The 18,863-nt window shown below is 40.3% G+C and overlaps 2 protein-coding genes across 2 annotated transcripts; both read left to right on the top strand.

Annotated features, from left to right (window-relative positions):
• Positions 1-4,230: 4,230 nt before the first annotated feature.
• On the top strand, positions 4,231-8,290 carry LOC128703064 (proton-coupled folate transporter). The gene is made up of 7 exons (XM_053797611.2): positions 4,231-4,631; positions 4,877-5,029; positions 5,493-6,075; positions 6,209-6,304; positions 6,433-6,663; positions 6,913-7,069; positions 7,545-8,290. The coding sequence occupies exons 1-7, from the start codon at positions 4,482-4,484 to the stop codon at positions 8,077-8,079; spliced, it is 1,905 nt and encodes a 634-aa protein (XP_053653586.2). The 5' UTR covers positions 4,231-4,481; the 3' UTR covers positions 8,080-8,290.
• Positions 8,291-12,804: 4,514 nt separating this feature from the next.
• Positions 12,805-17,177, top strand: LOC138855238 (proton-coupled folate transporter-like). Its single transcript, XM_070103535.1, is given in 8 exon segments — positions 12,805-13,079; positions 13,324-13,440; positions 13,442-13,477; positions 13,941-14,523; positions 14,657-14,752; positions 14,881-15,111; positions 15,361-15,517; positions 15,991-17,177. Coding segments are annotated over 8 exon segments (1,905 nt in total). The 5' UTR covers positions 12,805-12,929; the 3' UTR covers positions 16,526-17,177.
• The last annotated feature ends 1,686 nt before the right edge of the window (positions 17,178-18,863 follow it).

Here is an 18,863-nt window from a genome sequence, read left to right as displayed (position 1 = left end):
TCCGCGCAGTATTTTATATGTCGTTATCATGTCTCCCCTGACCCTCCTGTCCTCCAGTGTCGTCAGACCGATTTCCCTCAACCTTTCGTCGCAGGACAATCCCCGTAGCTCTGGGACTAGTCTTGTTGCAAACCTTAGCACTTTCTCTAATTTCTTGACGTGCTTGACTAGGTGTGGATTCCAAACTGGTGCTGCATACTCCAGTATGGGCCTGACGTAGATGGTATACAGAGTCTTAAACGAATCCTTACTGAGGTATCGGAACGCTATCCGTAGGTTTGCCAGGCGCCCGTATGCTGCAGCAGTTATCTGATTGATGTGTGCCTCAGGAGATATGCTCGGTGTTATACTCACCCCCAGACCTTTTTCCTTGAGTGAGGTTTGCAGTCTTTGGCCATCTAAACTATATTGTGTCTGCGGTCTTCTTTGCCCTTCCCCAATCTTCATGACTTTGCATTTGGCAGGGTTAAATTCAAGGAGCCAGTTGCTGGACCAGGCTTGTAGCCTGTCCAGGTCTCTTTGTAGTCCTGCCTGATCCTCATCCGATTTGATTCTTCTCATTAACTTCGCATCATCTGCAAACAAGGACACTTCTGAGTCTATCCCTTCCGTTATGTCGTTCACATATACCAAGAACAGAACAGGTCTTAGGACCGACCCCTGTGGAACCCCGCTTGTCACAGGCGCCCACTCTGACACCTCGTCGCGTACCATGACTCGTTGTTGCCTCCCTGTCAGATATTCTCTGATCCATTGCAGTGCCTTTCCTGTTATGTGTGCCTGGTCCTCTAGCTTTTGCAGTAACCTCTTGTGAGGAACTGTGTCGAAGGCCTTCTGGCAGTGTGTGTGCAATGAGCATTGTTCTAGCAGCAGGGTCTTACACTACACACACACACACACACACACACACACACACACACACACACACACACACACACACACGTAGTACCGGCTAGGGGATCGAAGGCTGCAAACCTCACTCAGTGAAAATGATCTTGGGGTGAGCGTCACACCGAGCACATCTCCTGAGGTGCACATTATACAAATAACTACTACAACATATAGGCGCCTGGCAAACCTGACAACAGCGTTTCGATATCTAGGTCAGGAGTCACTCATGACACTGTACACTGTGTACGTGTAGCCCATAGTGGAGTACGCAGCTCCAATGTGGAACCCCCCCACACCTCGTCAGATACATTAAGAAATTGGAGAAAGTGCAAAAGTTTGCAACAAGACTGGTTCCAGAACTGAGAGGTTTGCCCTACGAGGAAAGATTAAGGGAACTCAGCCTAATGACACTAGAGGATAGGACGGATAGGGGGGACATGAAAACGACGTACAAAATACCGAGAGGACAGGGCTATTATGCTTCAAAGACGGGACACAGGAACAATGGGACACAACTGGAAGTTGAAAACTGAGATGAGTCACAGAGATGTTAGGAAGTATTTCTTTAGTTTTAGAGTTGTCAATAAGTGGAACTATCTGGAATGATGTAGTGGAGGCAAGAACCTCACTTAGCTTTAAGAAGAGGTATGATAATGCTCTTGGAGCGGGAAGAGAGTGACTTAATAGCGACTAGCGAAGAGGCGGGGCCAAGAGCTGTGACTCGATCCTTGCAGCCACATATAAGTGAGTACATATAGGTTACTACACACACACACACACATACACACACACATCAAGAAGAGGTCAAAATTGGAAGATGAAGAATCAGATAAGTCACAGGGATGTTAGGAAGTATTTCTTCAGTCACAGAGTGATGTAGTGGAGGCAGGACCCGTACATAGCTTTAAAGACAGTTATGATAAAGCTCATAGAGCAGGGAGAGAATGGACCAAGTAGAGACCAGTTAAGAGACGGAACCAGGACCTATGACTAGACCCCTTAAACAACAATTAGGCGAATACACACATTAGAGCTAAGAGCTGTGAATCGGCCCCTGCAACCACAAATAGGTAAGCACACCCACACCTCTAGCGTAAGTCATTAGAATTCAAAACCTCGAAAAAGTTGACTAAAAACTAGATTAATAATCACCAAAGACAAAAGGAAAATTTTGGCAGAGATCTACATACCAGCCAGGTGACCTTCACACGAGACAAAAACAGCCAACGCCTTTTTGTTCAGAGTCACCGAGTAAGGAAGCGTCCGAGAGTGTGTGGAAAGACAGAAACATGACTTCCAGGATGCCAAGGCCAGAAAGGAGAGGTTATCACCTACACAGTAAGGAAAGATGTTGGAAATGTCTGGGGTCGAGTCTTGTTTGTTTCTCAGTTAATAACTAATTGTAAGTAAATAAGAAAGTTTATTTAGGCATGGGTATATATAAGTGCAGTTATCATACATAGTGTAAATTACTTAACTCAGGTGATGGGGAGGACCATAACTGGAGAAATCCTGGAACAGGTCAAGGAACAGAGAGGTGGAAACGTTTCAGTCCTAAACAAAGAAGAATGGTGAAGATCAAAAGGAGTTTGAGGTAATCAGTCCCTCAGCCTGGAGTCGATGTAGTCAGTCCATCAACCTTGAAAAGACTGGTCCTGGACTCTTATCCACTTGGAAATTAGCACAGCTGAGACAGCTAAAAGATTAAGGCAATGGAATACATGTATTTAGATTTAGACCAAAACGAGGTATTTAGGGGATTCAGTACTTCCTAGACAGGTTACTACAGTCAGTACTTCTAGACAGGTTGCTACAGTCAGTTTTTCCTGGACAGGATACAATACTCACGACAGAAACTTTTGATCGCAGGAATTAGACACTCCCTTCCTTCAATTCCTGAGAGGCACCCAGATTATATCCAAAGGGCTTGGGCACCTCCGGTTCTTAGGATCAAGAGCCCCTCCACTGGCATTCAGGTACTATGACATTACAGAAAAATAGAAATCTAGATTGAATATGTCAGGTTCTTCCCCAAATTCTAGATTATTTGTAGATTTCTTCACTTACTACAAAGTCAGAGTCCCGGAGCATCACGGGGAACAAGCGTCCAGCGCAAGCATCCACTTAGATGACGCAAAGATCACACAATATTAGATCTAAAAGCAAGTTTTTTCACTTTCTGGTCGGGGCGTCAGTGAGTGAGAGGCTGAGAGATGCAGCCTCAGTGTGTGGACGCTGGTGAGGTGAGTTTAGTCTAACAGGGAGTAGATGTAAGCAAGAAAGAGATGATATTTAGGAAGATGTTAGGCATTTACAGGTGGCCATGTGCATAGCATGTGCAGAGAGCGTGCTGCCTTGGTATATGTTGCCCCTGTTATGTGGCTGGTATGTGTGTGGAGAAGTACTTGTATGTTGCTTATATGGTGTGTCCACTATGTAAGGCTAACCCTACACTGCTGTATACTGCACGAGTATGCGTATAACATATGGGATAATCTTACATTGATGTATACTCCTTACAGCGTCATATTCAGCATTTATTGGAAAGGACTCTTACAAGACGTATGCTGCTTAGGGCATAACATCTCTAGCATTATTATTTTTAGCTTATATTTCAACGAATCCTACCCACTTAACAATGACAGATATTTTTGTTTAGTGGGCTCAGGTTTGAGCCCACCTTTCATGCGCCAGTAGGCCTGCTGCAGTGTTCCTCCAGTCTTATGTTCTTAAAAGTTCATGTATGTTGCAAAGGGCATGCAATGCTTACACATAATCATGAAATGAAATCAAAGTTGAATACACAATCTAACAAACAAGAATAAAGAGAATTCTAATATTGACAAGTGGGTGGAAATAAGACGTCTTTAAATATTCACTAAATGTTTATTATAGTGTTAATGTTTCGGGAATAAGTCCGTTACCATCTTCGGAATCGTATCCTGCAACATTACAATATAATATATAACGATAGTGAGTAATACAAAATACAATGACTTTATTAAAACATGAGAAAAATGTAAATAAAGTTATGTGAATGACCTCGAAAATCTTGGATTTTATGCATGGACACCAGGTGACCATAAGAAAAAACCCTCGCCTATCTTTCTATAACTTTCTATTGTCTGTCACTGTCGATAAAATCTTCCCTAAGCAATCTTGGTACATGTGTTGTATTTCGCTAAAAAAGATATGGAAGATAGATGTTTACGGTACAACAGAATATATAACACACTTGTAATATTCTATTTAACTGCGTGGTAGCCATCACATTATACCCGGTCAGTATGATTTAGTATTTAAAAAATATTGTAGTGAATCACTGGGGGTAGTACCGACCTTGGGATCCTACTGACGTCAACATGCCTCAGCCTCGTGGGGTGATCCCCAGTTTCGTCTCGCCCACCCCAACGATGCTCTAACATATATAATGTGTGGAGAGAACGTTGTCTCAGTACCGTCTGAAGACCCAGCGCTCCTGGTGTTCAGGGATTTACTGTGTTCTGGCAAGGGAAAGTTGCCGCCTTGAAAGTAGGGACTTACTGTGCACACTGCGTTATTAGTTTGCGTTAGTGAATAAAGAGAGCAGGATGGCGGCTGCTCTGTTGACTGCAGTGAGAACCATTACTGTGGAACCCGTCATGCTCATAGATGGAGCATGCAAAGAGGCTATGCTCCTCTTCGTTGAAAATGTCCAAATGAACAAAATCTGCTCCGTCAACTTGGGCTTCTCACCCGAGGTAAGTGTTTGGCCTTTCCAGAAAATTTAATAAACATACCACGGATCGGGTGGAGTTTGAACTCACGACGAGTGAGTCGTAAAATTCACTCAACATGGATTCAAACCTCACCCGTTCCGTGGTTTTATTTACAATCGTGATATTAATCAGTAAACATAGTTTGACATTGAATCTCAGCACAAGGTATAAATATATATCAATATAAAGAATATCTATATAATAACAAGAGCATTTGTTGACCACAGGTGTGTGCTAACCTGTCAGCTCATCCAGAGGAGAGTGTGAGAGTCCAGAGAGAGTTCTCTATCTTCACCTTCTACAACAGTATCATCTTATCAGTGTTGCCTCTCATCTTCGTGCTCTTCATGGGCGCCTGGAGCGATAAATACGGACGCAAGGTGAGTGGAAGTCCTGTTACTTATCATCTTTATTTTGTACATCGAATGTGCTTTTAGTGTTGTAAAATAAATGTGATAATTATTAATGAATGCAAGAGTAAATACAGTAGATTTCGTGAACGATAAAACCCTCTTCAACAAGATAACAGTGATCAAAAAAAAATATTTACAAATATTCACAAATGAGCCACTCGTGTTTTCGTAATTGTGAAAACACGAAATTGACGTAAATTTCTAAATATGCAGATTAATTTTTCGAGTGAATTAAAAACAGAAACTGGTTCCGAAATGGTCAAAATTTCAAAGGCATAATATTTTGTAATATAAATGACAACTCCAGAAGCGTTCAGAACAACTAACTATTAACTTCTACTTTCAAATTTAAGAAGTCTGTGTCAAACTGCATTGTTGCCATAATGTTCTCTAACTGCAAAATCAAAATAATTGTGATTTCTCTTTACAGATTCCTCTGTTGATAACACTGGTGGGTCACGTGATGTATGCTGGGGGTTACCTGCTGGCCAACTGGCAGACCAGCTGGCCTGTAGAAGTGATCTACTTTGTGACATTGTTGGAAGCTCTGGGAGGGGCAAACGCCGGCCTTCTCTCCTCTACAGTCAGCTACATCAGCGACATCAGCAAGGAGGAGCAGAGAACATCTCGCATCAGCACAGCCAACTCCATCTGGTTCTTGGGCGGTCCTCTGGGCACGCTGATAGGCGCGCTAATCATCAAGTACAGCGGTTATGATCTGGCTCTGGGCCTCGTGCTGCTTGCATATTTCCTCACAGCTGTTTATGTTATCATCTTCATCAAGGAGAGTCACGGACCCTACGCTAAGAAGGAGCTACAGGCCCAGGGATCCATCAAGGATGAGTCCAGTATACAGAAGAAGGATGTAAACATTACTACAATGGTGGTTGACTTCTTCAACTGGAGGCGCGTAGTGGAGTCCTTCAAGACAGCGTTTAGGAAACGTGAGGGTAACGCTCGGGCTGTCTTAATGGCTGTGATGGCTGGAAACATGATACGACGAATGGCTAGAGGTAATTTCTTGTCCCTATTTCCTTCACTGTCTTCAAATCGATATAAAATGTTCTCAAACTGTGTAGACACAGAATCCAAGCCTCTTTTGACTCATTCGTAATGTGTTCTAACGGTTTATACATGTTATTTCAGGGTTCTTCATGTACATGTTCGTGCGTCGCGCCCTTTATTGGAATGCTACTGACTACGGTTACTGGATAACCTATCGTAACCTTCTGGCTGCTCTTGGTACGTCAATACTAGCGGCTTATCCTCTTATATACACCATAATATATAAAGCAGTTTAAAATTTGTGTAAATATGTGCCCCATATCACTATTTAGCTTTATAAAACTAAACATTCTGGTGATCAACAGGTTCACTGTTCCTGGTGCCGTTCCTGACGAAGCTACTGTCCTTCACGGACGCTTCACTGGTGGTGACAGGGACCATCTCTATGATAGGAGAGTACCTGTGTTATGGTCTGGTGAGTGGACCAGCACAAGCATTCCTCATGTGGCTGGGACCACCTGCAGGCCTCATCTCCAACGCTATGGTCATCTCCTTCAAGTCGATGTCTACCAAACTCGTCACTAGCAAGGAAAAGGGTGAGTTTACCCTCATATTACGTTACTAATGTTTTGAAGATGAATAAACTAGACAGAATAAAGATTTTCTAGATAGTATACACGCAAGTGATGGAATAAAGTAAATACTGTAATTAAATGTACATAAATACATATTTATTTCATTTTATTGAGTTAAATTATTTTGTGGAAGATTTATTCAGTAATATATCACTAGTCATCACATAAAAGGGCTATAATAATTTCTATTTTATGTCTGATGTTCAACAGGTCGCATCAATGCAGTTATGGCAGCACTCAACGGGTTGATGCCAATGGTTGGTTACGCAGCTTACTCTCCTCTCTACTACAACACCGTTGATACCTTCCCAGCTGCTCAGTTCTTCTTTGCTGCCTCTCTCAACGTCATCATCATGATCACCTTCATGTGAGTCCAACTATGCCACAGTTGCTGACAAAAAATATTTGTGCTGAAGTATCCAAGTTCAGTGAGAAACCTGAAAGAAATGGGAAATATAAGTAACAGTAATATCCTATATATATTAAGGTAAAAGAGATCTGTATATTTCGTCCTCAGACTAATTTAGGGTTGGAATTTAGAGATCTTTTTTTTTTATTTTTTATTCACCGGTATTCTCCCGGCCCGGGTCTTTTCCAAGTAGTGGTGACCCGGCCTTGGCTCCCTATCTGGGGAGTGTCTCGAGACTTAAGTCTCCCATGGGAGGAGGTACAAGTACCCCCTCATCTTTGGTTTAGAGATCCTCAAATTTCATATTCCTATTTCTTCGTTTTTACTCAAACTTTCATTACGAGTTCTTTATGCTTCAATTTTTATTAATTTTATGTTACGTCTTTTTTGTCATGCCATCTATTTAATATTTCATTGTTATTTTCTTTATCAGATTGGTAGAAATGCTACGTCATTCGTCTTCCTACAACGCTGAGGATCTAGAGGTTGGACATAAGAAAACTGAAAACGCTGTCTATAGGTTCCTGAAGAAACGCTCGTCCATCACCCTTAAGTCTATCACTCGAACTCTCAGTGGTCCTGGAGGAAGAGTCTTGCAAAAGTGCCAGAACCCATCCATAACACAACAACTGCCCAGCATAACAGAAAACTCGCAAGAAAACGCAGCTGGAGTGACTGCCACTCCAGCAGTTAGTAAACATTCAGAGAGCCTCAACTCAGCTGTTGCTTCAGACTCCAGTCTGCCGACAGTAATGTCCAAGAGGCTAGAAATCACAGAGAACATGGCGACGAGAGCTTTGTTTCTGCAGGAGAGAGAGAGTGCTGGTTGTTATTCCAGTGGACAAAGTGATGCAGAGATTACTGCATCAGAGAAGACACTGGAAAAAGCTCCATTGGATTACAAAGCCTCGAGTAACCTTCCTGACACAGCAGAACACAAACACATTGTCCAGTTACCACATACTTGAATGACACCTTTGTAAGAAATGAATTCTTTCAACTACATGAATCTGATTAAGGTCACAATCTTCCCAGACAACATTACGTACTCTAATCCCCAAGATGAGGATTATAGTATAGTTAATATATGTCTTGAGAAATACAAGCCTCTGTTCCGTAATAATGTTCTTCGTTTTTCATGGAGAACATGAAAGGGTTGCAAATATTTCTGCTACTTTGATAATGAAGACCACATCAATCTTTTCGTAAACAGCATTTTTGAGGCTATTAGGTGTTATCCTAACTCAGCTCACTGTAGGACCTAGCAGTTGATCCTAAACCCCACTATCCAAGGATACGACCTACAGTAGACACTCATAGATACCTATCTACTGCGAGAGGTTAAGAGGAGCAGCAGGTGTACGCCTTGTCCATACGTCTGTTTGATCAAACGCTGATCCACAGTTAGGCCTAGTCACGGACAGGACCGAGGGGGCGTTGACCCCAGATACTCCCTCCAGGTAGACATCTGGCCTTACCTGGGGATCGAACCCAAAACTTTCTACCTCTTCCTCCGACTCCAGTAATGGAACACCATATAATGATCATTATTCTGTGCACATACTATGGAATTATCATATAGTCATTATAATGTACATATTTTAATTTATTTAACTTAAAGACAACAATAAATTATGTATTTATTTTGCAGAATTCAGTATTATTATGTATACCTGTATTTACTTCAGTGTTAGTTATCAATATATATATATATATATATATATATATATATATATATATATATATATATATATATATATATATATATATATATATATATATATATATATATATATATATATATATATATATATATATAATATATATATATATATATATATATATATATAACACACATTCATCCTAGCTCGTCACACCTCCTCTTTTCTCTCCTCTTTAGTAAGTTTATTTAAGCACAGGTACACGTAAGTACAATTATCATGCAGAGGGTAAATTATCCAGGATGTCCCAAAAAGTCCAAGTCACTTATCTTCATGTTCTTAAATGGGTGACGGATGAATATGACATGTGTGAAACATTTGGGTAACTTTATTTATAACAGGTTACTACAGTCAGTATTACCTAGACAGGTTACTACAGTCACTATTACCTAGGCAGGTTACTACAGTTAATATTATCTAGACATGTTACTACAGTCAATACTTCTTAGACATGTTACTAAAGTCAGTATTACCTAGACAGGTTACTACAGTCAGTATTACCTAGACAGGTTACTACAGTCAGTATTACCTAGACAGGTTACTACAGTCAGTATTACATAGACAGGCTACTACAGTCAGTACTACCTAGACAGGTTACTACAGTCTGTGTTACCTATACAGGTTACTACACTCAGCATTACCTAGACAGGATACTACAGTCAGTATTACCTAGACAGGTTACTACAGTCAGTATTACCAAGACAAGTTACTACAGTCAGTACTACCTAGACAGGTTACTAGAGTCAGTATTACCTAGACAGGTTACCACAGTTAATATTACCTAGACAGGTTAATACAGTCAGTATTACCTACACAAGTTACTACAGCCAGTATTACCTACACAAGTTACTACAGTCAGTATTACCTACACAAGTTACTACAGTCAGTATTACCTACACTAGTTACTACAGTCAGTATTACCTAGACAGGTTACTACAGTCACTATTACCTACACAAGTTACTACAGTCAGTATTACCTTCACTAGTTACTACAGTCAGTATTACCTAGACAGGTTACTACAGTCAGTATTACCTACACAAATTACTACAGTCAGTATTACCTAGACAGGTTACTACAGTCAGTATTACCTAGGCAGGTTGCTACAGTTAATAATACCTAGACAGGTTACTACAGTCAGTATTATCTACACAAGTTACTACAGTCAGTATTACCTACACTAGTTACTACAGTCAGTATTACGTAGACAGGTTACTACAGTCAGTATTACCTACACTAGTTACTACAGTCAGTATTACGTAGACAGGTTACTACAGTCAGTATTACCTACACTAGTTACTACAGTCAGTATTACCTACACTAGTTATTACAGTTAATATTATATAGACATGTTACTACAGTCAATACTTCTTAAACATATTACTACAGTCAATATTACCTAGACAGGTTACTACAGTCAGTGTTACCCAGACAGGTTACTAGAGTCAGTATTACCTAGACAGGTTACTACAGTCAGTACTACCTAGTCAGGTTACTACAGTCAGTACTACCTAGACAGGTTACCACAGTCAATATTACCTAGACAGGTTACTACAGTCAGTATTACCTAGACAGGTTACTACAGTCAGTATTACCTAGACAGGTTACTACAGTCAGTATTACACAGACAGGCTTCTACAGTGAGTACTACCTAGACAGGTTACTACAGTCTGTTACCTATACAGGTTACTACAATAAGCATTACCTAGGCAGGTTACTACAGTCAGTATTTCCTAGACAGGTTACTACAGTCAGTATTACCTAGACAGGTTACTACAGTCAGTATTACCTAGACAGGTTACTACAGTCTGTATTGCCTAGACAGGTTACTACAGTCAGTATTACCTAGACAGGTTACTACAGTTATTATTACCTAGATTGTTGCTACAGTCAGTATTACCTAGACATGTTACTACAGTCAGTATTACCTAGACAGGTTACTACAGTCAATTTTATATAGACAGGTTACTACAGTAAATATTACCTAGACATGTTACTACAGTCACTATTACCTAGACTTGTTGCTACAGTCAGTATTACCTAGACAGGTTACTATAGTCAATATTACCTAGACAGATTACTACAACCAATTCTACCTAGACAGGTTACTGCTGTCAATATTATCTAGACAGGTTACTACAGTCAATACTTCCTAGTCAGGTTACTACAGTCAATATTACCTGGAAGGGTTACTACAGCCAGTATGTCCTAGAGAGGTTACTGCAGTCAATATTGCCTAGACAGGTCACTACAATCAATATTACCTAGAAGGGTTACTACAGTCAATATTACCTAGACAGGTTACTACGGTCAATACTTCCTAGACAGGTTAATATAGCCAGTTCTTCCTGGACAATTTACAACGCTCAAGACACAACCTCTTGATCCTAGGAAATAGACATTCCTCTCCTTCAGTTCCTCAGATCGGACCTGAGAGGCACCAAGATTATACGCAAAGGGCAAGGGCACCTCCGGTTCCTAGGTTCAAGAAACCCCTCCGATGGCATTCAAGAACCATGTGACATTACAGAAAAATAAAAATTTGGATCGAATATTTCAGGTTCTTCCCCAAATTCTAGATTATTTTTAGATTTCTTCACTTACTACAAAGTCAGAGTCCCGGAGCATCACGGGGAACAAGCGTCCAGCGCAAGCATCCACTTAGATGACGCAAAGATCACACAAAATTAGATCTAAAAGCAAGTTTTTTCACTTTCTGTTCGGGCCGTCAGTGAGTGAGAGGCTGAGAGATGCAGCCTCAGTGTGTGGACGCTGGTGAGGTGAGTTTAGTTTAACAGGGAGCAGATGTAAGCAAGAAAGAGATGATATTTAGGAAGGCGTTAGGCATTTACAGGTGGCCATGTGCATAGCATGTGCAGAGAGCGTGCTGCCTTTGTATATGTTGCCCCTGTTATGTGGCTGGTATGTGTATAGAGAAGTAGTTGTATGCAGCATACACTGGTGTATGCTGCATGGGTATGAGTATAACATATGGGATAATCTTACATTGATGTATACTCCTTACAGCGTTATATTCAGCATTTATTGGAAAGGACTCTTACAAGACGTATGCTGCTTAGAGCATAACATCTCTAGCATTATTATTTTTAGCTTATATTTCAACGAATCCTACCCACTTAAGAATGACAGATATTTTTTTTTAGTGGGTTCGGGTTTGAGCCCACCTTTCATGCGCCAGTAGGCCTGCCGCAGTGTTCCTCCAGTCTTATGTTCTTAAGTTCATGTATGTTGCAAAGGGCATGCAATGCTTACACATGATCATGAAATAAAATCAAAGTTCATTTCACAATCTAACAAACAAGAATAAAGAAAATTCTAATTTTGGCAAGTGGGTGGAAATAAGACGTCTTTAAATATTCCGAAAATGGTGAAGGAATAAATCCGTCACCATCTTCGGAATCGTATTTTGCAACATGACAAGATAATGTATAATGACAGTGCATAATAGAAAATACAATGACTTTAATAAAACATGATGAAAATGTAAATAAAGGTTTGTGAATGACCTCGATAATCTTGGATTTTATGCATGGACACAAGGTGACCATAAGAAAAAGCCCTCGTCTATCTTTCTATAACTTTCTGTCTGTCACTTTCGATAAAATCTTCCCTAAGGAATCTTAGTACATGTCTCGCATTTCGTTAAAAAAAATGTGGAAGATAGTTACTGAGGTGCAACAGAATATATAACACACTTGTAATATTGTATTTAACTACGTGTTAGCCATCACATTATAACCGGTCAGTATGTTTTAGTATTTAAAAAATATTGTAGTGAGTCACTGGGGGTAGTACCGACCTTGGGATCCTACTGACGTCAACATGCCTCAGCCTCGTGGGGTGATCTCCAGTTTCGTCTAGCCCACCTCAGCGATACACTAACATATATAATGTGTGGAGAGAACTTTGTCTCAGTACCGTCTGAAGACCCAGCCCTTCTGGTGTTCAGGGATTTACTGGTGTTCTGGCTAGGGAAAGTTGCCGCCTTGAAAGTAGGGACTTACTGTGATTCAGGAAGAAAAGGTTGTCGCCTTGCACACTGCGTTATTAGCTTGCGTTAGTGAATAAAGAGAGCAGGATGGCGGCTGCTCTGTTGACTGCAGTGAGAACCATTACTGTGGAACCCGTCATGCTCATAGATGGAGCATGCAAAGAGGCTATGCTCCTCTTCGTTGAAAATGTCCAAATGAACAAAATCTGTTCCGTCAACTTGGGCTTCTCACCCGAGGTAAGTGTTTGGCCTTTCCAGAAAATTTAACAAACATACCACGGAACGGAGGGAGTTTGAACTCACGACGAGTGAGTAGTAAAATTCATTCAACATGGATTCAAACCCCACCCGTTCCATGGTTTGTTTACAATCGTGTTATTAATCAGTAAACATAGTTTGACATTGAATCTCAGCACAAGGTATAAATATATATCAATATAAAGAATATCTATATAATAACAAGAGCATTTGTTGACCACAGGTGTGTGCTAACCTGTCAGCTCATCCAGAGGAGAGTGTGAGAGTCCAGAGAGAGTTCTCTATCTTCACCTTCTACAACAGTATCATCTTATCAGTGTTGCCTCTCATCTTCGTGCAACTTCATGGGCGCCTGGAGCGATAAATACGGACGCAAGGTGAGTGGAAGTCCTGTTACTTATCATCTTTATTTTGTACATCAAATGTGTTTTTGGTGTTGTAAAATAAATCTGATAATTATTAATGAACGCAAGAGTAAATACAGTAGATTTCGTGAACGATAAAACCCTCTTCAACAAGATAACAGTGATCAAAAAAAAATATTTACAAATATTCACAAATGAGCCACTCGTGTTTTCGTAATTGTGAAAACACGAAATTGATGTAAATTTCTAAATATGCAGATTAATTTTTCGAGTGAATTAAAAACAGAAACTGGTTCCGAAATGGTCAAAATTTCAAAGGCATAATATTTTGTAATATAAATGACAACTCCAGAAGCGTTCAGAACAATTAACTATTAACTTCTACTTTCAAATTTAAGAAGTCTGTATCAAACTGCATTGTTGCCATAATGTTCTCTAACTGCAAAATCAAAATAACTGTGATTTCTCTTTACAGATTCCTCTGTTGATAATACTGGTGGGTCACGTGATGTATGCTGGGGGTTACCTGCTGGCCAACTGGCAGACCAGCTGGCCTGTAGAAGTGATCTACTTTGTGACATTGTTGGAAGCTCTGGGAGGGGCAAACGCCGGCCTTCTCTCCTCTACAGTCAGCTACATCAGCGACATCAGCAAGGAGGATCAGAGAACATCTCGCATCAGCACAGCCAACTCCATCTGGTTCTTGGGCGGTCCTCTGGGCACGCTGATAGGAGCGCTAATCATCAAGTACAGTGGTTATGATCTGGCTCTGGGCCTCGTGCTGCTTGCATATTTCCTCACAGCTATTTATGTTATCGTCTTCATCAAGGAGAGTCACGGACCCTACGCTAAGAAGGAGCTACAGGCCCAGGGATCCATCAAGGATGAGTCCAGTATACAGAAGAAGGATGTAAACATTACTACAATGGTGGTTGACTTCTTCAACTGGAGGCGCGTAGTGGAGTCCTTCAAGACAGCGTTTAGGAAACGTGAGGGTAACGCTCGGGCTGTCTTAATGGCTGTGATGGCTGGAAACATGATACGACGAATGGCTCGAGGTAATTTCTTGTTCCTATTTCCTTCACTGTCTTCAAATCGATATAAAATGTTCTCAAACTGTGTAGACACAGAATCCAAGCCTCTTTTGACTCATTCGTAATGTGTTCTAACGGTTTATACATGTTATTTCAGGGTTCTTCATGTACATGTTCGTGCGTCGCGCCCTTTATTGGAATGCTACTGACTACGGTTACTGGATAACCTATCGTAACCTTCTGGCTGCTCTTGGTACGTCAATACTAGCGGCTTATCCTCTTATATACACCATAATATATAAAGCAGTTTAAAATTTGTGTAAATATGTGCCCCATATCACTATTTAGCTTTATAAAACTAAACATTCTGGTGATCAACAGGTTCACTGTTCCTGGTGCCGTTCCTGACGAAGCTACTGTCCTTCACGGATGCTTCACTGGTGGTGACAGGGACCATCTCTATGATAGGAGAGTACCTGTGTTATGGTCTGGTGAGTGGACCAGCACAAGCATTCCTCATGTGGCTGGGACCACCTGCAGGCCTCATCTCCAACGCTATGGTCATCTCCTTCAAGTCGATGTCTACCAAACTCGTCACTAGCAAGGAAAAGGGTGAGTTTACCCTCATATTACGTTACTAATGTTTTGAAGATGAATAAACTAGACAGAATAAAGATTTTCTAGATAGTATACACGCAAGTGATGGAATAAAGTAAATACTGTAATTAAATGTACATAAATACATATTTATTTCATTTTATTGAGTTAAATTATTTTGTGGAAGATTTATTCAGTAATATATCACTAGTCATCACATAAAAGGGCTATAATAATTTCTATTTTATGTCTGATGTTCAACAGGTCGCATCAATGCAGTTATGGCAGCACTCAACGGGTTGATGCCAATGGTTGGTTACGCAGCTTACTCTCCTCTCTACTACAACACCGTTGATACCTTCCCAGCTGCTCAGTTCTTCTTTGCTGCCTCTCTCAACGTCATCATCATGATCACCTTCATGTGAGTCCAACTATGCCACAGTTGCTGACAAAAAATATTTGTGCTGAAGTATCCAAGTTCATTGAGAAACCTGAAAGAAATGGGAAATATAAGTAACAGTAATATCCTATATATATTAAGGTAAAAGAGATCTGTATATTTCGTCCTCAGACTAATTTAGGGTTGGAATTTAGAGATCTTTTTTTTTTTTTTTATTCACCGGTATTCTCCCGGCCCGGGTCTTTTCCAAGTAGTGGTGACCCGGCCTTGGCTCCCTATCTGGGGAGTGTCTCGAGACTTAAGTCTCCCATGGGAGGAGGTACAAGTACCCCCTCATCTTTGGTTTAGAGATCCTCAAATTTCATATTCCTATTTCTTCGTTTTTACTCAAACTTTCATTACGAGTTCTTTATGCTTCAATTTTTATTAATTTTATGTTACGTCTTTTTTGTCATGCCATCTATTTAATATTTCATTGTTATTTTCTTTATCAGATTGGTAGAAATGCTACGTCATTCGTCTTCCTACAACGCTGAGGATCTAGAGGTTGGACATAAGAAAACTGAAAACGCTGTCTATAGGTTCCTGAAGAAACGCTCGTCCATCACCCTTAAGTCTATCACTCGAACTCTCAGTGGTCCTGGAGGAAGAGTCTTGCAAAAGTGCCAGAACCTATCCATAACACAACAACTGCCCAGCATAACAGAAAACTCGCAAGAAAACGCAGCTGGAGTGACTGCCACTCCAGCAGTTAGTAAACATTCAGAGAGCCTCAACTCAGCTGTTGCTTCAGACTCCAGTCTGCCGACAGTAATGTCCAAGAGGCTAGAAATCACAGAGAACATGGCGACGAGAGCTTTGTTTCTGCAGGAGAGAGAGAGTGCTGGTTGTTATTCCAGTGGACAAAGTGATGCAGAGATTACTGCATCAGAGAAGACACTGGAAAAAGCTCCATTGGATTACAAAGCCTCGAGTAACCTTCCTGACACAGCAGAACACAAACACATTGTCCAGTTACCACATACTTGAATGACACCTTTGTAAGAAATGAATTCTTTCAACTACATGAATCTGATTAAGGTCACAATCTTCCCAGACAACATTACGTACTCTAATCCCCAAGATGAGGATTATAGTATAGTTAATATATGTCTTGAGAAATACAAGCCTCTGTTCCGTAATAATGTTCTTCGTTTTTCATGGAGAACATGAAAGAGTTGCAAATATTTCTGCTACTTTGATAATGAATACCACATAAATCTTTTCGTAAACAGCATTTTTGAGGCTATTAGGTGTTATCCTAACTCAGCTCACTGTAGGACCTAGCAGTTGATCCTAAACCCCACTATCCAAGGATACGACCTACAGTAGACACTCCTAGATACCTATCTACTGCGAGAGGTTAAGAGGAGCAGCAGGTGTACGCCTTGTCCATACGTCTGTTTGATCAAACGCTGATCCACAGTTAGGCCTAGTCACGGACAGGACCGAGGGGGCGTTGACCCCAGATACTCCCTCCAGGTAGACATCTGGCCTTACCTGGGGATCGAACCCAAAACTTTCTACCTCTTCCTCCGACTCCAGTAATGGAACACCATATAATGATCATTATTCTGTGCACATACTATGGAATTATCATATAGTCATTATAATGTACATATTTTAATTTATTTAACTTAAAGACAACAATAAATTATGTATTTATTTTGCAGAATTCAGTATTATTATGTATACCTGTATTTACTTCAGTGTTATTATTATTGATCAAAAATAAAGCACTTATGATAATAAGACATTATCTGGCTTAAGGCATTTTACTGAGACGACGTTTTGTAAAGCCCCTGGTGAACGAAACGTCTTCTTGAATTGACAAAGCCTGGTTGGCGAAACGTCTTGAGATGACAGTCCTTGGTGGATGAAAAGTCTTGAAATGACAGTCTCTGGTGGGCGAAACGACATAAATTAACAAAATCCCTAGTGGGCGAAACGTCTTCTCAGTAAAATGGTATAAACCCTATATTGTGTGTTATTAACATACCTATCAGTAATATAACACCACTGATATGCAAAATAAAGAAATATTGATGGCTCAGTAAAGTGGAGAGAACATAAGTGAAATCAGTACATTATATCTTTGTATTGTACTTATAAGGCCACTAGTGGGCGAAACGTCTACATGTAAAGATAAACGGGTGTTGCCCATGTGGCTGATTCTTCATCTTGTCGTTATTGTAGACCATTGATAAACAAAACTATTGTGTTTAGTATGGACTGGCATGTTTCCTTAAGACACCTGCTGTCACTGTTCACCTAGCAGTAAAATAGGTACCTGGGTGTTAGTGGACTGGTGTGGGTCGCATCCTGGGACAAAACTGACCCAATCTGCGGGAAATGCTCAGCATAACAAGCGTTTTTCTATATAGTAGTAGGTCATTGATGTCAGCTATGGTCTGTTTATCTTGTACATGTACTGGTAGTAAATAAAGATATTATTATTATTATTTTATACCTGGGTGTTAGTTGACTAGTGTGGGTGGCATCCTGGGGGACAAGATTGAAGAACCACAATGGAAATATGTAAAAGGACCCCAATGGAAATAAGTCACTCTGTCTGACTTTTTTGGGTTATCCTAGGTTCTCTACACATATGCTGCTATATATGATAATTCTATGTAACTGTATTTGTGTATACCTGAATAAACTTACTTACTTACTTACTTACTAATATGACAGGCAGTCCTCGATGACGCACTGACTTTCTTGGCTTATCCTGGGTGGCTAACACTTCCTCTTGTTACTAACAAGACACGAATTATATAAACCACACCCCCGGCCGGGATTGAACCCGCGGTCATAGAGTCTCAAAACTCCAGCCCGTCGCGTTAGCCACTAGACCAGCTAGCCACAATAAGAATCATCCAACTAGGTATATTTCTACACCATAGGTGTACACTATGGTGTAGAAATATACCTAGTTGGATGAATCTTATTGTGGCTAGCTGGTCTAGTGCCTAACGCGACGGGCTGGAGTTTTGAGACTCTATGACCGCGGGTTCAATCCCGGCCGGGGGTGTGGTTTGTTTGCAATCGTGTCATTACGATTTCTTGAGTCACGAATTATATATGTTACTCCTACAATATTTGTTAGTTTTCTTTCATGCCAGAACTGTAATAAAAGAAAATGAAGATTTCTTGATATGTGACTATTGTAAATAAGTTTATTCAGGTATACAAACAGGTGAAGATAGAATAAGTAGACCATATTTTTCTGACGATATAAAAAAAAATTATGAATGTTAAATTATAATAGATTTCACTCTGAAATTTAATTATCAATTTGTTGGAATACAATGAAAAATAGAGGATA

Source organism: Cherax quadricarinatus, chromosome 86, assembly GCF_038502225.1.
Source record: "Cherax quadricarinatus isolate ZL_2023a chromosome 86, ASM3850222v1, whole genome shotgun sequence".
Classification (NCBI taxonomy): Eukaryota; Metazoa; Arthropoda; class Malacostraca; order Decapoda; family Parastacidae; genus Cherax; species Cherax quadricarinatus.
The sequence above is the reverse complement of the archived record's forward strand: the minus strand, read 5'-3'. Positions and strand labels throughout refer to the sequence as shown.